The sequence below is a fragment of the Halichoeres trimaculatus genome, unplaced genomic scaffold, assembly GCF_033239565.1.
Source record: "Halichoeres trimaculatus isolate MK-OKI-2021-1 unplaced genomic scaffold, fHalTri1.1 fHalTri1_scaffold_6, whole genome shotgun sequence".
In the NCBI taxonomy this organism is placed as follows: Eukaryota; Metazoa; Chordata; class Actinopteri; order Labriformes; family Labridae; genus Halichoeres; species Halichoeres trimaculatus.
The window spans coordinates 19894136-19911068 of record NW_027437184.1 but is presented as its reverse complement, the minus strand read 5'-3'; the positions used below and the strand labels follow the sequence as shown (position 1 = coordinate 19911068).

At 40.5% G+C, this 16933-nt stretch overlaps 1 protein-coding gene across 1 annotated transcript in view; it reads left to right on the top strand.

Annotated features, from left to right (window-relative positions):
- Window positions 1-16933, top strand: part of frem2a (FRAS1 related extracellular matrix 2a) — a 78892-nt gene that overhangs the window by 51348 nt on the left and 10611 nt on the right. Inside the window, exons 5-13 of the mRNA XM_074672772.1 lie at window positions 1408-1533; window positions 3741-3992; window positions 11389-11538; window positions 11650-11859; window positions 12314-12511; window positions 12877-13041; window positions 13310-13492; window positions 14425-14555; window positions 15006-15164. Of these exons, the coding sequence (XP_074528873.1) occupies window positions 1408-1533; window positions 3741-3992; window positions 11389-11538; window positions 11650-11859; window positions 12314-12511; window positions 12877-13041; window positions 13310-13492; window positions 14425-14555; window positions 15006-15164 (1574 nt within the window). The remainder of the gene's footprint in view (window positions 1-1407; window positions 1534-3740; window positions 3993-11388; window positions 11539-11649; window positions 11860-12313; window positions 12512-12876; window positions 13042-13309; window positions 13493-14424; window positions 14556-15005; window positions 15165-16933) is intronic.

The following is a 16933-nucleotide window of genomic DNA, read 5'->3' as shown; positions in this document are numbered from 1 at the left end:
TTTTACAAGCTGGTAACTATCAAAACAACACAGAGCAGCAGAAAGGCAGAGTGTAGAATATTCATGAGCCACGGTTTTATTATATTTGTTGGCAGGACAATAGCAGAATCAGGTGCAAGTACTCACCCTCTGTAAAAGCTGGTGTGTGTTTTTTCTCCCCACATGAATGTTTTAAGATGGCTGTATATGTTTTCCTCCAGGATGTGAACTTGACCCACTTGGCTGAAAATTTTGCTTTTTCTTCACCCTGGAAGCTCAAGAAGAGACGAGAGCGAGGTGAAAATGTGAAAGCAGCACAAAGAGAGGTGTAGATGCATGGAAACTGAGGCTAAAAATGAGGGTCTAGGTGTGTGTGCAGGTGTGTTTGTGTGTGTGTTGTAGGTAAGTGATGGACCCTAATCCCCTGCTATGAGTCCCTGCACCCCCCCAGGGAGTGACAGATTGTGGGCAGTGACAGAAAAGAGGAATGGAAGCAAGGGAGGGGGTTGAGAGAAGCGAGAACGGTTCAGAGAGAGTTACCGTAAGAGGAGAGAAATGCTTGACCTCCTGCGGTGTGTGAGATTGTTTTATGCTGATGACTCAAAGACTCACGTTAGGTATTGATGTCTTTTTATGCTGGGTGTTGGATCCCCAGATCCCTCTATTTTTTGATGTTTTAGCTCTTTCACTGACCATTTTAATGCAAGTTTTTGTTGCACAGGCAAGCCACAAGTGTCTTAAAGTTCCCATCATTCATTTACTTGTTGAAAAACAAACTGGAAAAGGGGACAAAGCAGCAAAGAGTGCGCTCAATCCACTCTGTTTATATTCTTATTGGTCCCTGTGCGTCTGTGGAAAAACGGCTCCAACATTTATTGTTTCTGCAATGCCTAGAAGTCCTTCTTTGTGATAGATGGTGCTTTCAATGGCTCTCAGTCTCTCCCTCCATCACAAACTCCTCTCAGAGACAGAGAAAGAAGTGCAGATAGGAAGTTTAAAAAAAACAGAAGAGGTAGTTTGGCTGACCCCTCTGAGCACAGCGGAGTGGATGTGTGAAACTCCCAGCTGATTCACTCTGCGGGATGAACTGAGCAGCTTCTACATGTAATTGTCTGTGACACACCAGGCGGCGCGAGAAACTTCCAGAGGGGGTCTCTTTGAAGAGCACCTCTGGTTGCATTAAGCTCCCCCAAAAAAGAAAACTGTGATGGTGAGTTATTTTTGAATATGAATCAACACACCACAGGAGCACCACTTCAATAGATCAGAATGGGAAAAAAAGTCAGCATTGCAGAGGCAGAACAAAAGCCTGTATCCTTGACGGCCTAATGTACTGTGGATTTTGCAGATTGTTATACATATCATTACCCTTTTCTTTTTCCAGCCCCCTGACTCCCACTGCTTGTTCTCTCTTTCTCCTGCACACAGAGTCGACCGTGTTCTTTCCTGAGCAGATGCACTCAGTGGAGGAGGATGTTGGGGAGCTTTTCATCCCGGTGCACCGCAGCGGAGACATCAGCCAGGAGCTCATGGTGGTCTGCTACACACAGCAGGGTATGGACTAGCCTTTTTTCACCTCATCTCACCGCTTAGCCTCATTGTACCCATCCTGCCTGCTGCATTGAGGATCAGGCTGCTTATAAAATACGCTAAATGTCATTTTTAGATGACTTTTGATCAACTACAATGTTTGCATAACAAATTTAGACACTTTAGGTATGTATTTTGACATGTTAATATCATTTTGCCATAAAAAACACTGACAACTCAAGTTTTGTTTTTGTATGGATTCTTGTATCTAGTGTTGATATGATTTTAGGGCCTGTGTCCACTAACAGCACCCAGGTCCTCAGTGTCAGAGTGCTTCTCATCGTACATTTGAAAAGTTATAAAAGTCATCTCATTCCTGCTTCTGTTGATAATGACCGTAAATTCTGTATTAAATTGCTCAGCATGTTTATTTTTTTTCAGGAAATTTTGAAAGAACTTGAAATACACTGTTGAAATAAATCAACCATTAGCAGCAGCTCTACACTTCAAATTACACAAGTTAACCCAGGTTTAGTTTCACTTCTGCCCTTGTTGTTGACAAAAGCTGACATCAGAAGTCCTGCCTCCTTTTGATTTTGATTTTGGTGATGGGTGACTTTAAACAGTACAGCAGTGTTCAGAAAGTTAAACTGTTCTTAACGGTGAGTGCTGTGAGCATAGAAACAACAAAACAGCTGATGCTAAGAGAAAAATGAGCTTAGAGAGCACTAAACCAGGGGTTCTCGAACTTTGTTAGACCATGGACCCCTTTCAGGTTAGACATCTTCCCAAGGACCCCCTCATTATTGCAACAATTATTAGCATAAAATGTATACTATCTAATAATGTTCTATATAGTGTGCAACTATATGATGAGGCTACATTTATAATTTTAAAATAATTCATTTTGTAAACTTTGAGAAAATGTGACTTCTGAGGCAGTGGTGTGCACAAAGGGGGGGCAGGAATGGTGGTCAACCCCCTCATGGCCCAATTGTTGAAAAACATGTGCATAAGTGTCCTTTTTCAAGCAAAAACACTTGCTAAAGTGCCCTCCCAGGAGCCAAAACGTGTGCCAAAGTGCCCTAATGGTTGGCAAAACTCAATAAACTGCCCTCTTGGATGACAAAAATGCATGTTACATGTGACTTTTTATTCTTCTCTTCACCCCTGTCTTCAAAAAGTCTGTGCACGCCACTGCACCAAGGTGCTTTTTATTTTATTTTTTTTCTATCATTGTGCACTATGAGGTGAAAATGTCCCGATCAAATGAAAATTGATCGCATGAGACAAAACTAAATTGGACGAAAGTATTGGAAAAAATGGCTGATTTTTTGGTGCAACAGATGATATTGCTTTTTCATTGATAAAGCACCCTATTACAACCATTTAAAAGTTATTCTGCAAATCCCCCAAGCTATGGTTCGCAAACCCCTGGGGTTCCTGGACCCTACTTGAGAAACATTGCGCTGAACTTCTGAATCTGTGTAGAAAGTTTATGCTTCCAGTGCAAAACAGCTGCTTGTAAATGAATAAACAAGCACCCATAGAAGTGTGATACACTTGTTGCATCCTATCAACAAAGTTTGTTCAAAGTGCAGCCAGTAAGGACACTAGATGAGATACAGATCATAAAATAACACTCACATTGTACACCTTAATTTAAATAGTATCAGAATTAGCTTCAACTCGTGCTTTTTTTTTTAAGTTTCTATTTACATTGATCTGTTCAGATCATTAACAAGCCTCTACAACCTTTACATAAGCCTCACTCTCTTTGTGACCATTTAAATTTGTTTCAATAAAAACAGTTTTTAGCCTGTATCATCTCCTCTTGCCGTTAAATGTCATGGAACGAACTGAAACGCAACATGAAGTAGTAACTCCTGCATCTATTAGCATAATGAAGGCACTATTGTTAAATGTCAGAACTCGATGGTGGCACCACCACAGGTTTGATTGTGAGTAAACCTGTGGGGGTGTTCTGCTCCCATTATGCTGTGGCATTAAAAACAAGCAGACATCTCACGTGATGGGCTTTCAGTAATTAAAGGTCAAACTTTAGTAGCTAGGATTTATAAATAGTCTGATTTTTATTGAAGTGAAAACATGCAACAGAAACTGATTACTCTCCAGTCCTGAAAAGGAAGCTTGGAAAAATGTTATACATAGAAATGTCACACCAAAGATCTGATCTGTTTAAAGATTTTATCCCATTTTCACCTTCAAAGGTTCAGCAACAGGGACCATTCCCACGACCGTCCTTTCATATTCTGACTACATCTCGCGTCCAGAAGAGCACGGCAGCATCCTCCGCTTTGACAAGGGTGAAAGGGAGAAGCACTGCCGTGTGGTGGTCATCGATGACTCTTTGTACGAAGGAGAGGAGAGCTTCAATGTCACTCTGTCACTGCCTGTCGGAGGGCGTTTGGGAATGCACTACCCGACTACCAAAGTCAACATCCTGGAGGATATGGACGATGGTAAGGCATTCTGTACAGTTTTTTATTCCTCTCTAGTTTCTTCTTTTATATCAGTTCAAGAGGTCTTTGTGCAACATTTCAGCTCCACTGGAAAGCTGAGAACATTTCATTATTTCTGCTTGATGTTGTTGTGCGGGACTTAAAAACATAAACAACACATATGAGCACCTTGAAGCCTGTTAACACACTCTGCAGGTGTAAATTGACAACACTGTGAGCTTTGCTGTATCGAACTGTCATCAGAGCTTTCATATCACAGAACTTCTCTTAATTAAGCTTGCTTACAAACCAACTGAAGCTTGATGAATATGAGAAAAGAGTGCCTGAGGCACCCTGACTCGTACCTTGCACCTGTAACAGACAGGTAGAATCAAACTTCTGCCTCCCTGTCGCTCAGGAAAGGTTTTAATTACGGTCAAGACTCACCAGTGGGACTATATTAAAATACTGGTTTACTTTGATTCTGTTCAAGCGTCATATGGGCAAGGCAGATTATATCTCCTAAAGAAAAAAAAGAGTTTCACCATGGGGAGAACAAGCCTGCTGGGAAATACCTATTCTGGGCTGCCAGTCCTCCCTGCCAGCTCTCTTTTCCACATTGATTTACGCTATACACATAAAAGGATTGAAAGTCCCTGCTAAAGTTTGTGACTTAGATGTCTTGCTGTAGAGGAGTACACCAAAAGTTTTGCTATTTTTCTCAAAATAAAGCAGAAGACACTCTGGTCAAGTATAAGCAATCCAAGGTCAGCTTTACATGAGCTTTTGTTAAGGGCTATGCTGTCGTTACCTTACTAATAGTAACATATACAAACTAAGCTAACTTTAGCATCCCATTTCCTTTCCAGGATATATGTCTGTAGAAGTTTGTGTTGGTCTCAGTCTCCCTCTCAGTGCTTCTTTTACAGTAAAATCTCTGAAACTCATAGATTACAGTATTACCTAAAGCATCCTGGCAAGAAATGTTACAGAAAAAGACGATACATAAACATGAACTTATGAGCAAATAGTAATTGTAATAATAATGATAATAACAATAATAATAATAATAATAATAATAATAATAATAATAATAACAATAATAATAATAATAATAATAATAATAATAATAATAATAATAATAATAATAATAATAATAATAATAATGAGAAGAAGAAGAAGAAGAAGAAGAAGAAGAAGAAGAAGAAGAAGAAGAAGAAGAAGAGCGCAGACCTCCACCAAGCATATTGTGATTGTCACCAACACTTTAGTCCTACTTTAATGTTATACTCCCTTTCAGCAGACTGTCTGCTACCTGACAGTGTTGAAAATGATGATGACCCAGTACATATTTCATGTTCCGGATCTTAGTATCCAGAATATTGACAGAATCTAGATCGTACTGCCCATTTATCATGAAGTTATATACACATATGGTGAAAACGGCCCTATCTCACAATGATAAAGAATCCTTTAAAAGAGTCCTGGATTTGGATCCGAATCTGGATCACCTCCAAAATTTCATCTATTCTTTCTTATCCCATTTTGAACTTGTCCTGAAAATTTCATCCAGATCTGTTCTTTACTTTTTGCGTTATATTGTTCACGGACAAACAGACAAACTCGCCCAAAAACATAACCTCCTTGGCGGAGGTAAAAAAACAACAGCCTTTAATAAAATAAGAGTTTGTATCATCCTTGTTATCTTTTGAGTTCTCTTGCAGCCAATGCTTGATTCTGAGTCATTGGTACTCAAGTCCTGCTTCAATCAGACAACTCATGTTAAATTGTTTATTTTAGCAGCTACTACATTTTGCTGCTTGGTGCCCAGGCTCTGGCCTCGTCACTCCTTTCAGATCAGGCTTTGCTCCGTTTGTAATACAAGCCCTAAAAATCAGGACTGTCCCAAGTCTGAGCCCTGGGATAAAATACTGCAACACCTATATTGTCTGTAAACTGTGGGCTTTTATGATTCAGGCTTTGAAAACTCAACAATCCATCTGCACAAATACAAAGAAGTCTCAGTAAGTCTCTTCTGTACTAAGCGCCACAACCCTTGTCATGTTCTAACTCATTGTTAAATTTTAGCTCATTGGCAGTGATCTTGTTGGTATCTTAAGCAGCTTTTGGCTCCCATCCACAACAAATAGGAAACAATGAAGGCAGAAATTCTTCAGGCACTTTTTCAGACAGAACAAAAGTTATTTCAGTGCCTTTTATTTTGTCAGACATATTGTTTGAAACTGAGACAAGTTTTAGTCTTCATCAACAGAATTTTGCCTAAAATCTTTTCTTTTCTGAGGAAAATTTTAGATTTCTTTCAAAGACTTTTCAATTTCTCCTTCTCTTCCTTTTTAATAAGTCTTTTATCACATCTTAAATTATTTGTAGCATGAAGACTAGTGTCGCAGAGGACTTGTCATACTATTGGCAGACTGCAGACTGGGATAAATAAAACAGTGCCAACCTACAAGCGAGAACTCATTTAGGATTTGAACGATTGTGCCAAACTGAGTTTGTGTCTGTGTGTTTTTGTGTCTGTGTGTATGGAGGCATCTGGGGGGCTAGTTAACAGGAAACATGACACACCGTCTGATTGTTCGTAAATTGTCAGAAGACTTCAGTTTTGCTGCTTAGTTCAAAGGAATGGAAATGTGTTTGTGAAGGCCCAACTCCAATGAGAGATGATGTGTCATTTTTAGCTTCCCAGAGGATAACACACCTTCTTACAGAGCTCTAATACCTGCACCCAGACAGTCAAACTGCACCCTCCTGCACAATAGCACAAAACTCTACTCTGCAAGGAAAATAATGATACACATGAGCACGCTGTGTGTACACTGATACCTGTGTGTGCTATGAGTACATGTTTATGTACGTAGACCTCAAAAGCAACAAAAATAAGAGGGATAAGTGCTCGTGCGCATGCCAGTGCTCTTTCTTGCCCCATTTTTCCTTCCCTTAGGTCAAAGTCAAGTTCAGTCTGCTGCTCTCCTTACATCTGTTTCTTTCTCTCTGACTCTTTCTCACTTTAGCAGCAAAAAAAGACCCAGAAGTGTCTGCTAGATTTAGTGCTTTATCAGATTAAACTCTACAGTACCTGTCTCCTTGAGTGTCAGGCTCTGCATGGCTGCACACTGACTCAAAGTGAGTGTTGTCATCTCCTTGTTCCCTGCCAAGGAGGGACAACTGTCAGCCCCACTCAGCTGGGTGCATATGGCCTCAGCTGAGTTTGTAGAATTGTAGATTAGCTCTGAGAAGTTCTTGGAAACCCCAGTCCGTCATTTAAATATTGGGGCAGCCTCACTGTTGGTCACACTCTGGAGGGGGCAGATGTGGTCACCAACTGCTTGCAGGCATGGGAAAAGTTTGGATACTTTCTAAACTTTAGGAGGTAAAGTGCTGTAGGCTTGAAGCTGGAGGAATTTAGTTTCACCTGCTGACATTAAGCAGTCTCTCCCTGTTCCTAAACTGAATTATTTAAATTTTAAGCTGCTGAAAGATACACATTTTCTGCATTCCAGCGCACATCTCCAATTATCATACATCCTACAAGCACAAATTATGATAGCCCCTCCCCGTAATTTTGCCTACTGGTAGCCTGCAGAACCAAAAGATAAAAAATTATTACATCAAATATGAGAAAGAGAAATTTAATTTTGCAAATTATCATATAGTAAAACAGGTAAAACATTTCTTGAGTTAGCTATAGTTTGCAAAAATAGCATTTCACCTTTGCAAACAGAGATTACCCCAATCCCAGATTGTTTGCTAAGCTTTTTTGACTCGTACATTTTAAGAAAGGTTGCATATCTTAATCAATCAAATTGATAATAAATGATTTAAATAATGTGAGAGGTTGAAATGTCTGGAATTTCAGGCACAAAAGCAAAGAATATGGAAAGTCAGAAAAGATGCAGCAAAACATTTCCTAATCTTTTTTTTCTAGTTTCCCAAGTCATAGAATGAAAAGTTTCCAATTATTTTATTGCCCAAAGATTATTTTGTTTACTTCAATCATTTTCTTTTTCTGCATTACACAGCGACTACTTTTTAATTTTTGTTCTTTTTCTGTTCATGTTAAAAAATAATAATTTGAAAAATGTCGTCTTAGCCCTAAGGGTTGACCAGAATGTGATCAAAAGTTTGAGTGGGTGATGGTATAAGGTAGCTTTGATTACTGCACGCATTGACTGTGGCATTGTTTTGATAAGCTTCTGCAGCATCACAAGATTTATTTCCATCCAGTGTTGCATTAATTTTTCACCAACATCTTGCATTGGTGATGGTAGAGTCTGACCGCTGCGAGTCAGCAATCAGTGAAGCTAACTGGAAAAAAAGGCTTTAATTTGCAAGGGAGCATATAGATTGGACTCTGGAGCAATGGAAGAAGGTCATGTGGTCTAATGAGTCCAGATTTACCCTGTTCCAGAGTGATGGGCCATCAGGGTAAGAAGAGAGGCAGATGAAGTGATCACCCATCATGCTTAGCTCTACTGTCCAAGCCTGTGGGGGCAGTGCTATGATCTGGGGTTGCTGCAGTTGGTCAGGTCTAGGTTCAGCAACAGTCTGTGCTCAAAGAATGAGGTCAGCTGACTACCTGAATATACTGAATGACCAGGTTATAACATCAGTGGATTTTTTCTTCCCTGATGGCACGGCCATATTCCAAGATGACAATACCAGGATTCATTGGGTTCAAATTGTGAAAAGAGTCGTTCAGGGAGCAGAAGACACAATTTTTACACATGGATTGACCACCACAGTCCAGACCTTGACCCCGTTGAGAATCTTTGAGATGTGCTGGAGAAGGCTTTGCACTGCAGTCAGACTCTACCATCATCAATGTAAGATCTTAGTGAAAAAAAAATGAATGCAACAACAGATGGAAATTAATCTTGTGACGTTGCAGAAGCTTATCAAAACAATGCCACAGTGAATTTGTGTCGTAATCAAAGCTAAAGGCAGTGCAATATAATATAAGAGAGTGTGAACCTTTTTTTTTGGCTGGGCAGTGCATATCAAACCTGTTCATTGAGAGTCTGCTCAAGACTGGCTACGGAAGCACTGGGAGCTATGTACACCCCAAGCCAAAAATCTGACTTTCAAAGCCAAAATAAGCATGTTTACAGCCTATTTCAAAATAAACTTTTTTTTTTGTTCTGAGTACCATATTTCTCATCCAGAGTTGCTTTTTAGGGTGAAAACATGTAAACTTAATTTTAACATTAATATGGCACTGAATTAAGGTGGGTCTTTAACCTCTTCACAGGCTGCTGCATTGTGCCCGCCTGTTAGTCAGATCATTCCTGCCCTTAGTTATGTGAAATGTATCAGTTAAATATACACACAAATTATCACTTATAAGAAATGTACTCTCCTGTAAGGTTTGTACAGATAGAGAAACTGGCTACCTAGACAAAGATTGCCTTTTTCCAGGCTGTAAACATGTTATTTCTGCTGTCAACTTTTTAAGATTTAAGATGTCTTTGTTTTCTAGTTCTTAGTGATCTAATGTCAGAATTTTAACTGGAGGAGTTTTAATTTATAACATAAAGGAAATACCCCCCAGTAATGTTTACAGACAAGTTTCTAAGATTCTATGCATTGCCCTCTTCCTTCTTCAGAGCACAGCTGAGAATGCTCTATAAACTACACTTAAAGGAGCAGTGACACACACTCACACGTAATAATTATCACAATTTGGGTTTCACACCTGCCCCAGCTCTCACACACACTACAGAGTGATAAACCACAGGCGTGGACCCAGAGGGGATGAGAGGAGAGGATGTAGTTTTCACTTATCACTCATCGCTCTTCCTCTCCCATGGTGTTAAGAATTTGACGTCTCCCGGGCGCAGTTTGGACATGTGAAAATGCAGACATGTATATTAGCACCGGAGCAGACGTTCCTCTGAGCATAAAAGGAATGTGTGCCAGATAAGAAACACAGTGTTTACAGATACGTGACATGTTTCAACATCATAATTATCATCTACAAAAAAAGAAAGAAAAAAATCCCAACATTCAGACTGTTAGAGTATCTGATCTGATGTTTTTATCCATCTGTTTTTTGCCCACCTACACAATCTCTGGTTTACTCTGCTATTGTGCACATTCACAAACTCTCATTTGCATGATAAAACTGTGCTTCATCTGCGAGGTGAGGCAGACTACGTAGGAGTTGAAAAAGAAACAGATGCAGTAAGAAAACGAATGTTTAGGTTGAGAGAGAGGACACAGCCTGCACTTGATTTGTGTAAGACTTTGTGGATATTGTTGCCCTGGGCTGTCGCTTATTTTGCAGAAATAAGAGTCAAAATATAACCGCAGTGATTTTTATATTTTCCCTTGATTATGTGCACTATTCTTAGCTTTTGTTATGTGGCCCAGTTAAAGAATGTAAATAAAATATGACAGTATGCGAAGAGAAATATTCAGGAAAAAAGTCTCTGGACTGCAGAGGTATTTGATCACGGAGCTGAGAACATGATAACACGTGGTCTATTTTTGGATTACATGTCAGAATATAAGAAAAGAAGCTGTGCAAGAGACATAAAACGGACGCAAAAACCTTCATTCCTTCAGTTATTTTGGACTTGACAGGGGGGCTGTGTGAGATGAAGCTGTCAAATACACATCGGACTGCCTTCACCTTGCTGCCTCAGGAAACAATGCCAGTTCAAACAAGCCTTTGAGCAGTCTAGGGGGCCTCTACCCCCCTTTCCTCCCCCGTCCCACCATTTCTCTATGCCACATTTAGAGAAAGAAACACATGCACACACATAAAGATCTTGTTTTCCAGTGCTAAATGCATCCTTTTTTGTTTTAAAGTAGTTATTTCTGTAAAGGCAAATGCTAGCAATGAGGTTGGATGGGAGGCCAGCTGAGGGTAAAGGTCATGCTCCCCTGCAGGTTAACTTGAAACTAATGGGCTGTCGCTGTTTGACCTCTGTGTCTGACTACTGGCTTTACAATTGAATCATGTCAGGCTGTGGGTGGCTGCTGACAGGTTGAATGTTATCACAGGTGCAGGCATAAAGAGAGAAGACAAGAAACAAAAAACACTCTGCAAGTACAAACTCTGCTGCAAATGTGAATAAAAGAGGTTAAAAGCCATTAAATAGAATTTGTCAAGTGAATAGGTGTCAATCAACCTTTGATGAGGAGTTTGAGCAAAGTCTCAAACAGCAGCGAACTAAAAAGACTGAATCAAATGTGCCAACGTGTGCTCTCATCAATAAAACGCTCCGAAGGTTAATATGTAAAACAGTGTGAAAAAGTGAAACATGGTTTCAAAGTGAAGTAAAACTGCATCAATAAACAGCAAGGATAAAAAGAGACAAGACATGAAAGAATGAGCAAAAACTGTTCAGTAAATTTGATTAACTTTCTTCTTTTCTTCTTTCTTCTCCAGTCCCTGTGTTTTACTTTGGAGAGGTGGAGTATCACGTGGATGAAAGTGATGGATATGTGGAGGTTAAGGTGTGGAGGACGGGAACAGATCTGTCGAAGACTGGCACCGTCACTGTCCGATCTCGCAAGGCAGAACCTGTCTCTGCAGAAGGTAGGCTCCCGCTGTGACTTCTGGGAAATATCACACTTACCTCTCAGATAATCAGTCTTTTCAAGATCCTCAGTCCTGACTCCCTTATCCTGCTTGCTGTCCTCCCACCAGCTGGCATTGATTACGTGGGCATCAGTCGAAACCTAGACTTTGCCCCAGGTGTCAGCATGCAGACATTCAGGGTCACCATCCTGGACGACCTGGGGCAACCAGAGCTGGAGGGGACAGAGAACTTCGAGCTGGTCCTACGTATGCCAGTGAACGGCATTCTGGGGGAACCTGGGAAAGCTGTCGTCTTCATCAATGACTCAGTGTCTGACTGTAAGTGGTTTCATTATTTTTTTTCCATAAGCTAACATAGCTAGCATTTAGCCCTGAGCACCTAGAGCTGCTGTCTATTGATTGTGAGATTCTTTTTCAGTTCGTATTTTTTTGAACTAAGTGATGATTTTACTTAAACAATGAAGATTCTAAGTGCCACTGTTGATGAAAATGATAAGAAGCACTGCCTTAAGGACTTTTTCTTCTCTTATGATGCTCTTCAATTTAGCTGTTTAACTAAATATAACTCTTCTCTTTGAACATGTATTTATAGTTTTAAAGCTTTTACCACAACTGCCCAGCCAGAAAAAAAATCTCTTTGTCACAGCTGCCTGATGTGCTCTGATTTGCTTTACAGCTACTGTCAGTTGTTAAACTGAAGCCTGACACCAAAGAGGGTGGGGGGGTCCTTTGATGTGTATTGGTTGAACTTCTCTGGTCTGTTCATTGACAGTGCCAAAGGTCCAGTTCCGTGAGCCTGTGTACACCGGAGAGGAGAGCGATGGTCAGATCACAGCAGTGGTGTACCGCAGCGGAGACATCAGACACAAATCCACTGTTCGCTGTTACACTCGTCAGGGCTCTGCGGAGGTCACCTCTGACTTTGATGAGCGACCCAACACAGATGCGTCTGTCATCTCTTTCCTGCCAGGTGCTTCTTTAGTCCCATCTCACATGTTTGTTCTCAAGATTCATCTCAAGTCCTCAAAGTTGACACCTTGTTAATCAAACACAGCTTTAACTGTAAACACGTTTCCTGCAAAAATCAACAGTGCCATGCAGATATCGCAGGTTTACCTTGCAAGTTTTAATCTTCCACACGTTACCTGCTGTGCTCGTTTTCAGCAATGTTTTACACAATATGTGCAAACAGCTTCCAGGAAATCTGGAGGAGCTGAACAAAGGAAGAAATAGTTATATAAATAGCCTGTAAAAATCTTGTAGAATTTGTTCTCTTCTCTCTTATTTCAAGTCTTTTGACATGTCCCGTCATCACTATCTCGCTGTGCACTCTAGGCGAGACAGAGAAGCCTTGTGTTCTGTCACTGGTTGATGACATGCTGTACGAGGAAGGAGAAGAGCTGCGGTTGGTCTTAGGCAACCCGAAGAGCGGCTCACAGTTTGGCGCGTCAGTGGGAGCTTTGAATGAGACCCTGCTGAAAATCAAGGACACAGCTGACAGTAAGTGTGAAGAAGAGAAGGAGGAGGGGGAGGAAAGTGGAACATTAAATTTACCTCCAGTGGAATAGAAAGTAGTCATTTTGGCTTTTCCTTTATGTGATTAATTGAATAATTTAGTCTGATGAATAAGAAAAAAATGGTAAATGTCAGTAGACACATAGTTTTAAATTTCTCATCATCTGCAGCGGTAACTAAAGGTTTCACTCCATCACCCAACAGTCTGTTTGCATTTTATGTTTTGTTTTTTTCCTCTTTCTGTTCCTTTCAGAACCTATCATACGATTCTTGGAGACAAAGTTCAGTGTCAGTGAACCAAAGGAAGCTGGTTCAGTCGCAACTGTGAGAATCCCTGTGGTGCGAGTGGGTGACACATCAAAGGTGTCGGTGGTCCGTGTTCACACCAAGGACGGGTCAGCTATCTCAGGAGAGGACTACTACCCTGTGTCCCAAGGTGAACTTCACACACTGTCTTGTGGTCAGGGTTAAAGGAAACAAAAAAACATGTAACCAAGCTCACATGTGTTTGCTGAATAATGGGAGAAACAGTTTGCAAATGTGAATGTGCATGTTAAATGCTTGTCCTCCCTTATAAAGCACCTCAAAACAACTACTTATCACAGTCTTAATACCTGTGTTGCTTTTCTTGCCTGCAGAGATGGGATAGATTTCCATTATGTGTTGGTAGCAGTGACTGTAATGAGAGAGGTTTTGAATCGTGGGAATGTGGAATAAATAAAAAGACGGCACAGGGATTTATTTCGGCGGGGGTCATTGATTTCTAATTTCATCCCAAACGGGAAAAGGTAATTTTTTTGCAATAGTCCAGTGGAGGGTCAGGTAATTTTAAATTGAATTTCAGCATTCTTCATGCTTTGTCAGCAGGGTGAAATCTTCCTCTCTATCCGCTCAGCTTTTAACGCGGTGAACCTTTCCAAGCTTAATCAAGTCTTGAAATATTTATATGAATACTTTTAGTCTATTCAAATCATACCTGCCCAGCCACCGTTCACATAGTGCCAATTTTCCACCAGTTTTGAATCATACACCGTTGAATTTCTCATTTTGCAGAGTATTTTCTCAGTGCAGCACATTTCCAATGCAAAGCTCTGTTACTTATCTCACTCAGAAGATGGGCCACTTTAAGCACTATGCAAATAGAAACCTGCAATGCTTTTTGGCTAAGTGGTATATTTCTCTGAAGCGCTTCATCATGATTTTAGCTAACCAGAGAGGCTTTTTATTTGAGCCATGAAAACCAAGTTCAGCAAAAAAAAAAGACAGACACTTGGACTTTCTGCGACCTCACTTATCTCCCTTTGAAAACACCGTCCACTTTTTCTAATGGTGATCTCTTTGTGCTGTGTTGTGTTCGTGTGTGCTCAGACATTGAGTTCAAACAGGGGGATAAGGAGCACATGGTGGAGGTGGAAGTGCTGTTCGATGGAGTCAGAGAGATGAGGGAAGCCTTTACTCTTCACCTGAAGCCGGATGAAAACATGGTGGCTGAAACTCAGGTCAGAGGCGTTTTGATGGTGAACCAACACAGAAATCACGCAAAATTCAATCTGACAGTTATGGAAATTTAGCCTGATGAAAAAGTAAAGAGATGAAAACCTCCTGTCTTTCCCTGATTTGACCCATATTCATCCAGGTTAGTTCCTCTGAGTACAGACATCTCTTTTACAAGTGTGCCCTGGCTTGGACAACGGCAGCACTCCGCTGTAGCCGCAGCCCAAAGAACTACGAAAACATTCACCATAAATAATAGATATTCTGAAAAAAAGCAGCTGGCAGAAGAGAAGAGACAGTGGGAGAGAAATGAGAGAAAAAGAGAGGGGAGCTATGAGTGTGAGATTGTGAACGCTGCGATAGGTTAAATCGTTTTAAATCACAGTGTCATTATTCACAAACAGTTCAGCGCCATTTGTTGTCACTACTCTAAATCCTTGTATTTTCTGAAACAGGTAACTAAAGTGATAGTGTACATCGAGGAGACGAACAGCATGGCTGACGTCACCTTCCCCTCCCTGCCACATGTGGTGTCGCTGCTGCATTACGACGATGTCACCAGAACACCAGACAACCTCCACCCACCAGCTGGCTACCCCGTCATCTGTGTCACAGTGAGTCAACCTGAAAACCAACTCAGGGTCACAATCCTCTTCTCTTACCTCTTTGGATTCTAATTCAATCCTTCACCCTGACAAAAATGTGAAGTTAGTTACACAAAGCAAATCGTGTTCTGAGAGACTGTAGTTCAATTTTTCAGCTTCTTATGGAAGTTTCTGATTAAAGTTTTGCTCTTATTTGATTTATCCAAACTTAGAAGAAGAAGACATGTAGTATCAAGTGAAATATTAGAGCTGTTTCCCAAACAGCTCAAGCATGTACCTAGTGATGAGTACCTTTCACATCTAAAACGATGCGATACTGATGCCCGGTCCCTGGCAAATGGTACTGGAGCTCAATAGTACCAATTTCTGGTACTTTTGTGTGCTTATGTAGTGATAGATATTAACTTGAAATCTCAATTTTTTTTTTAATTGAACACATTGATTCTTCAATTTATAATCTTGCAATGCTGTGTAGGTACCCAAACATGGTACCTTTTGATTTCAAGCAAATCAGCACTGGGTACTACAGACTGAATTCGGTCGGTACCTATAAAAGTACCCAATTTGGTACCCATACCTACATGTGCCCCATGTGCATAGGCTAGTCCTCATCGCAGCAGTTGCTGTGTTGACTTATGGTACTCTCTACCCCTTACATTTCCAGTCCACCTTCAGTAGTCCTCTCTTTACAGACAGGAATGTCCCAACAATGCAACTTAAAAAAATGAAACAAAATTCTTTCTTGGTAAGTGTGGAGCTGGTTCTGGACTAAAAGTGAGAATAGGAACATAATTTAAGTTACAACTCCTGTAGTTTTTTTTAACCTGGAAATGTTATTTGTGTAATAGATAGTGCATAGTGAACTGGTGGCTCTGCATGGAGGAGCAGAAGGAACTATCATTTTTCAAAACAAACCTTTTTGCCACATTGTCAACAGGCAGTGGTGAAGTGTGGGACTCCTTATTGCAGATGATTTCATGTGAAGCGTGCCATAAGGTTGTCCCTGAGGTTTTTTTTTTTTTAATTAAGAAGTAGTTACTGTTGTTTCTGTTGTTAGGCATTTTGCCAATTTGAACTGAATAAAACTCTAACACAGTAGAACCAGAGTAAAATATTTTACTCTGAAAAAAAACAAAAAACAAGTAGAAGCGTAAATAAATGTGAAATTGGAAACAATTGTATTTGCAATGGTACAATGACTGAGTAAATCAATGCCACAGTTTGTAACTTTAAGACCTAACATTTTTTAAAAGCCATTCAGCAAATTCTCAGATTATGAACACTTGGCAGAACAGGCAGAATCCCCAAATGTGTTGCTCGTAATCCCCAGTGCTCAATCTTTTCCTCAGTTAAACCCACTGGATTTTTTGGTAATGATGTAACAGGATCTGGAGACCTGTACTTTCCTTCAGTCAAAGTTAAACTGTCCTTCTGGAGTTGGCCAGTCTGTCCTTAACAGACACATCACACAGTTCAGTCAGCCACAGTCCTTGTGCTCCCACTCACAGGAGAATCACTTCTGCTCACGGATGCAGATTCAGAGAGACACTTCAATGGATTTTGCTGATGTGTGAAGACATTTTCTTCTCAGGTGGCTCCTGTGTGTGTGTGTGTGTCTGTGTTTTTGTGTTTGTGTGTGTAGGGTGAGTTGTGGCCAGGGAGAGGAAATGAAGTAGTCTTGTCAAAACTGAAGTATTGAGTGCTGCATCAAGAGGCACAGTGTCAACAGGTTTAAAAGGATATCATGGCAGCACTTCAAAGCTTACCCCTCAGCCCTG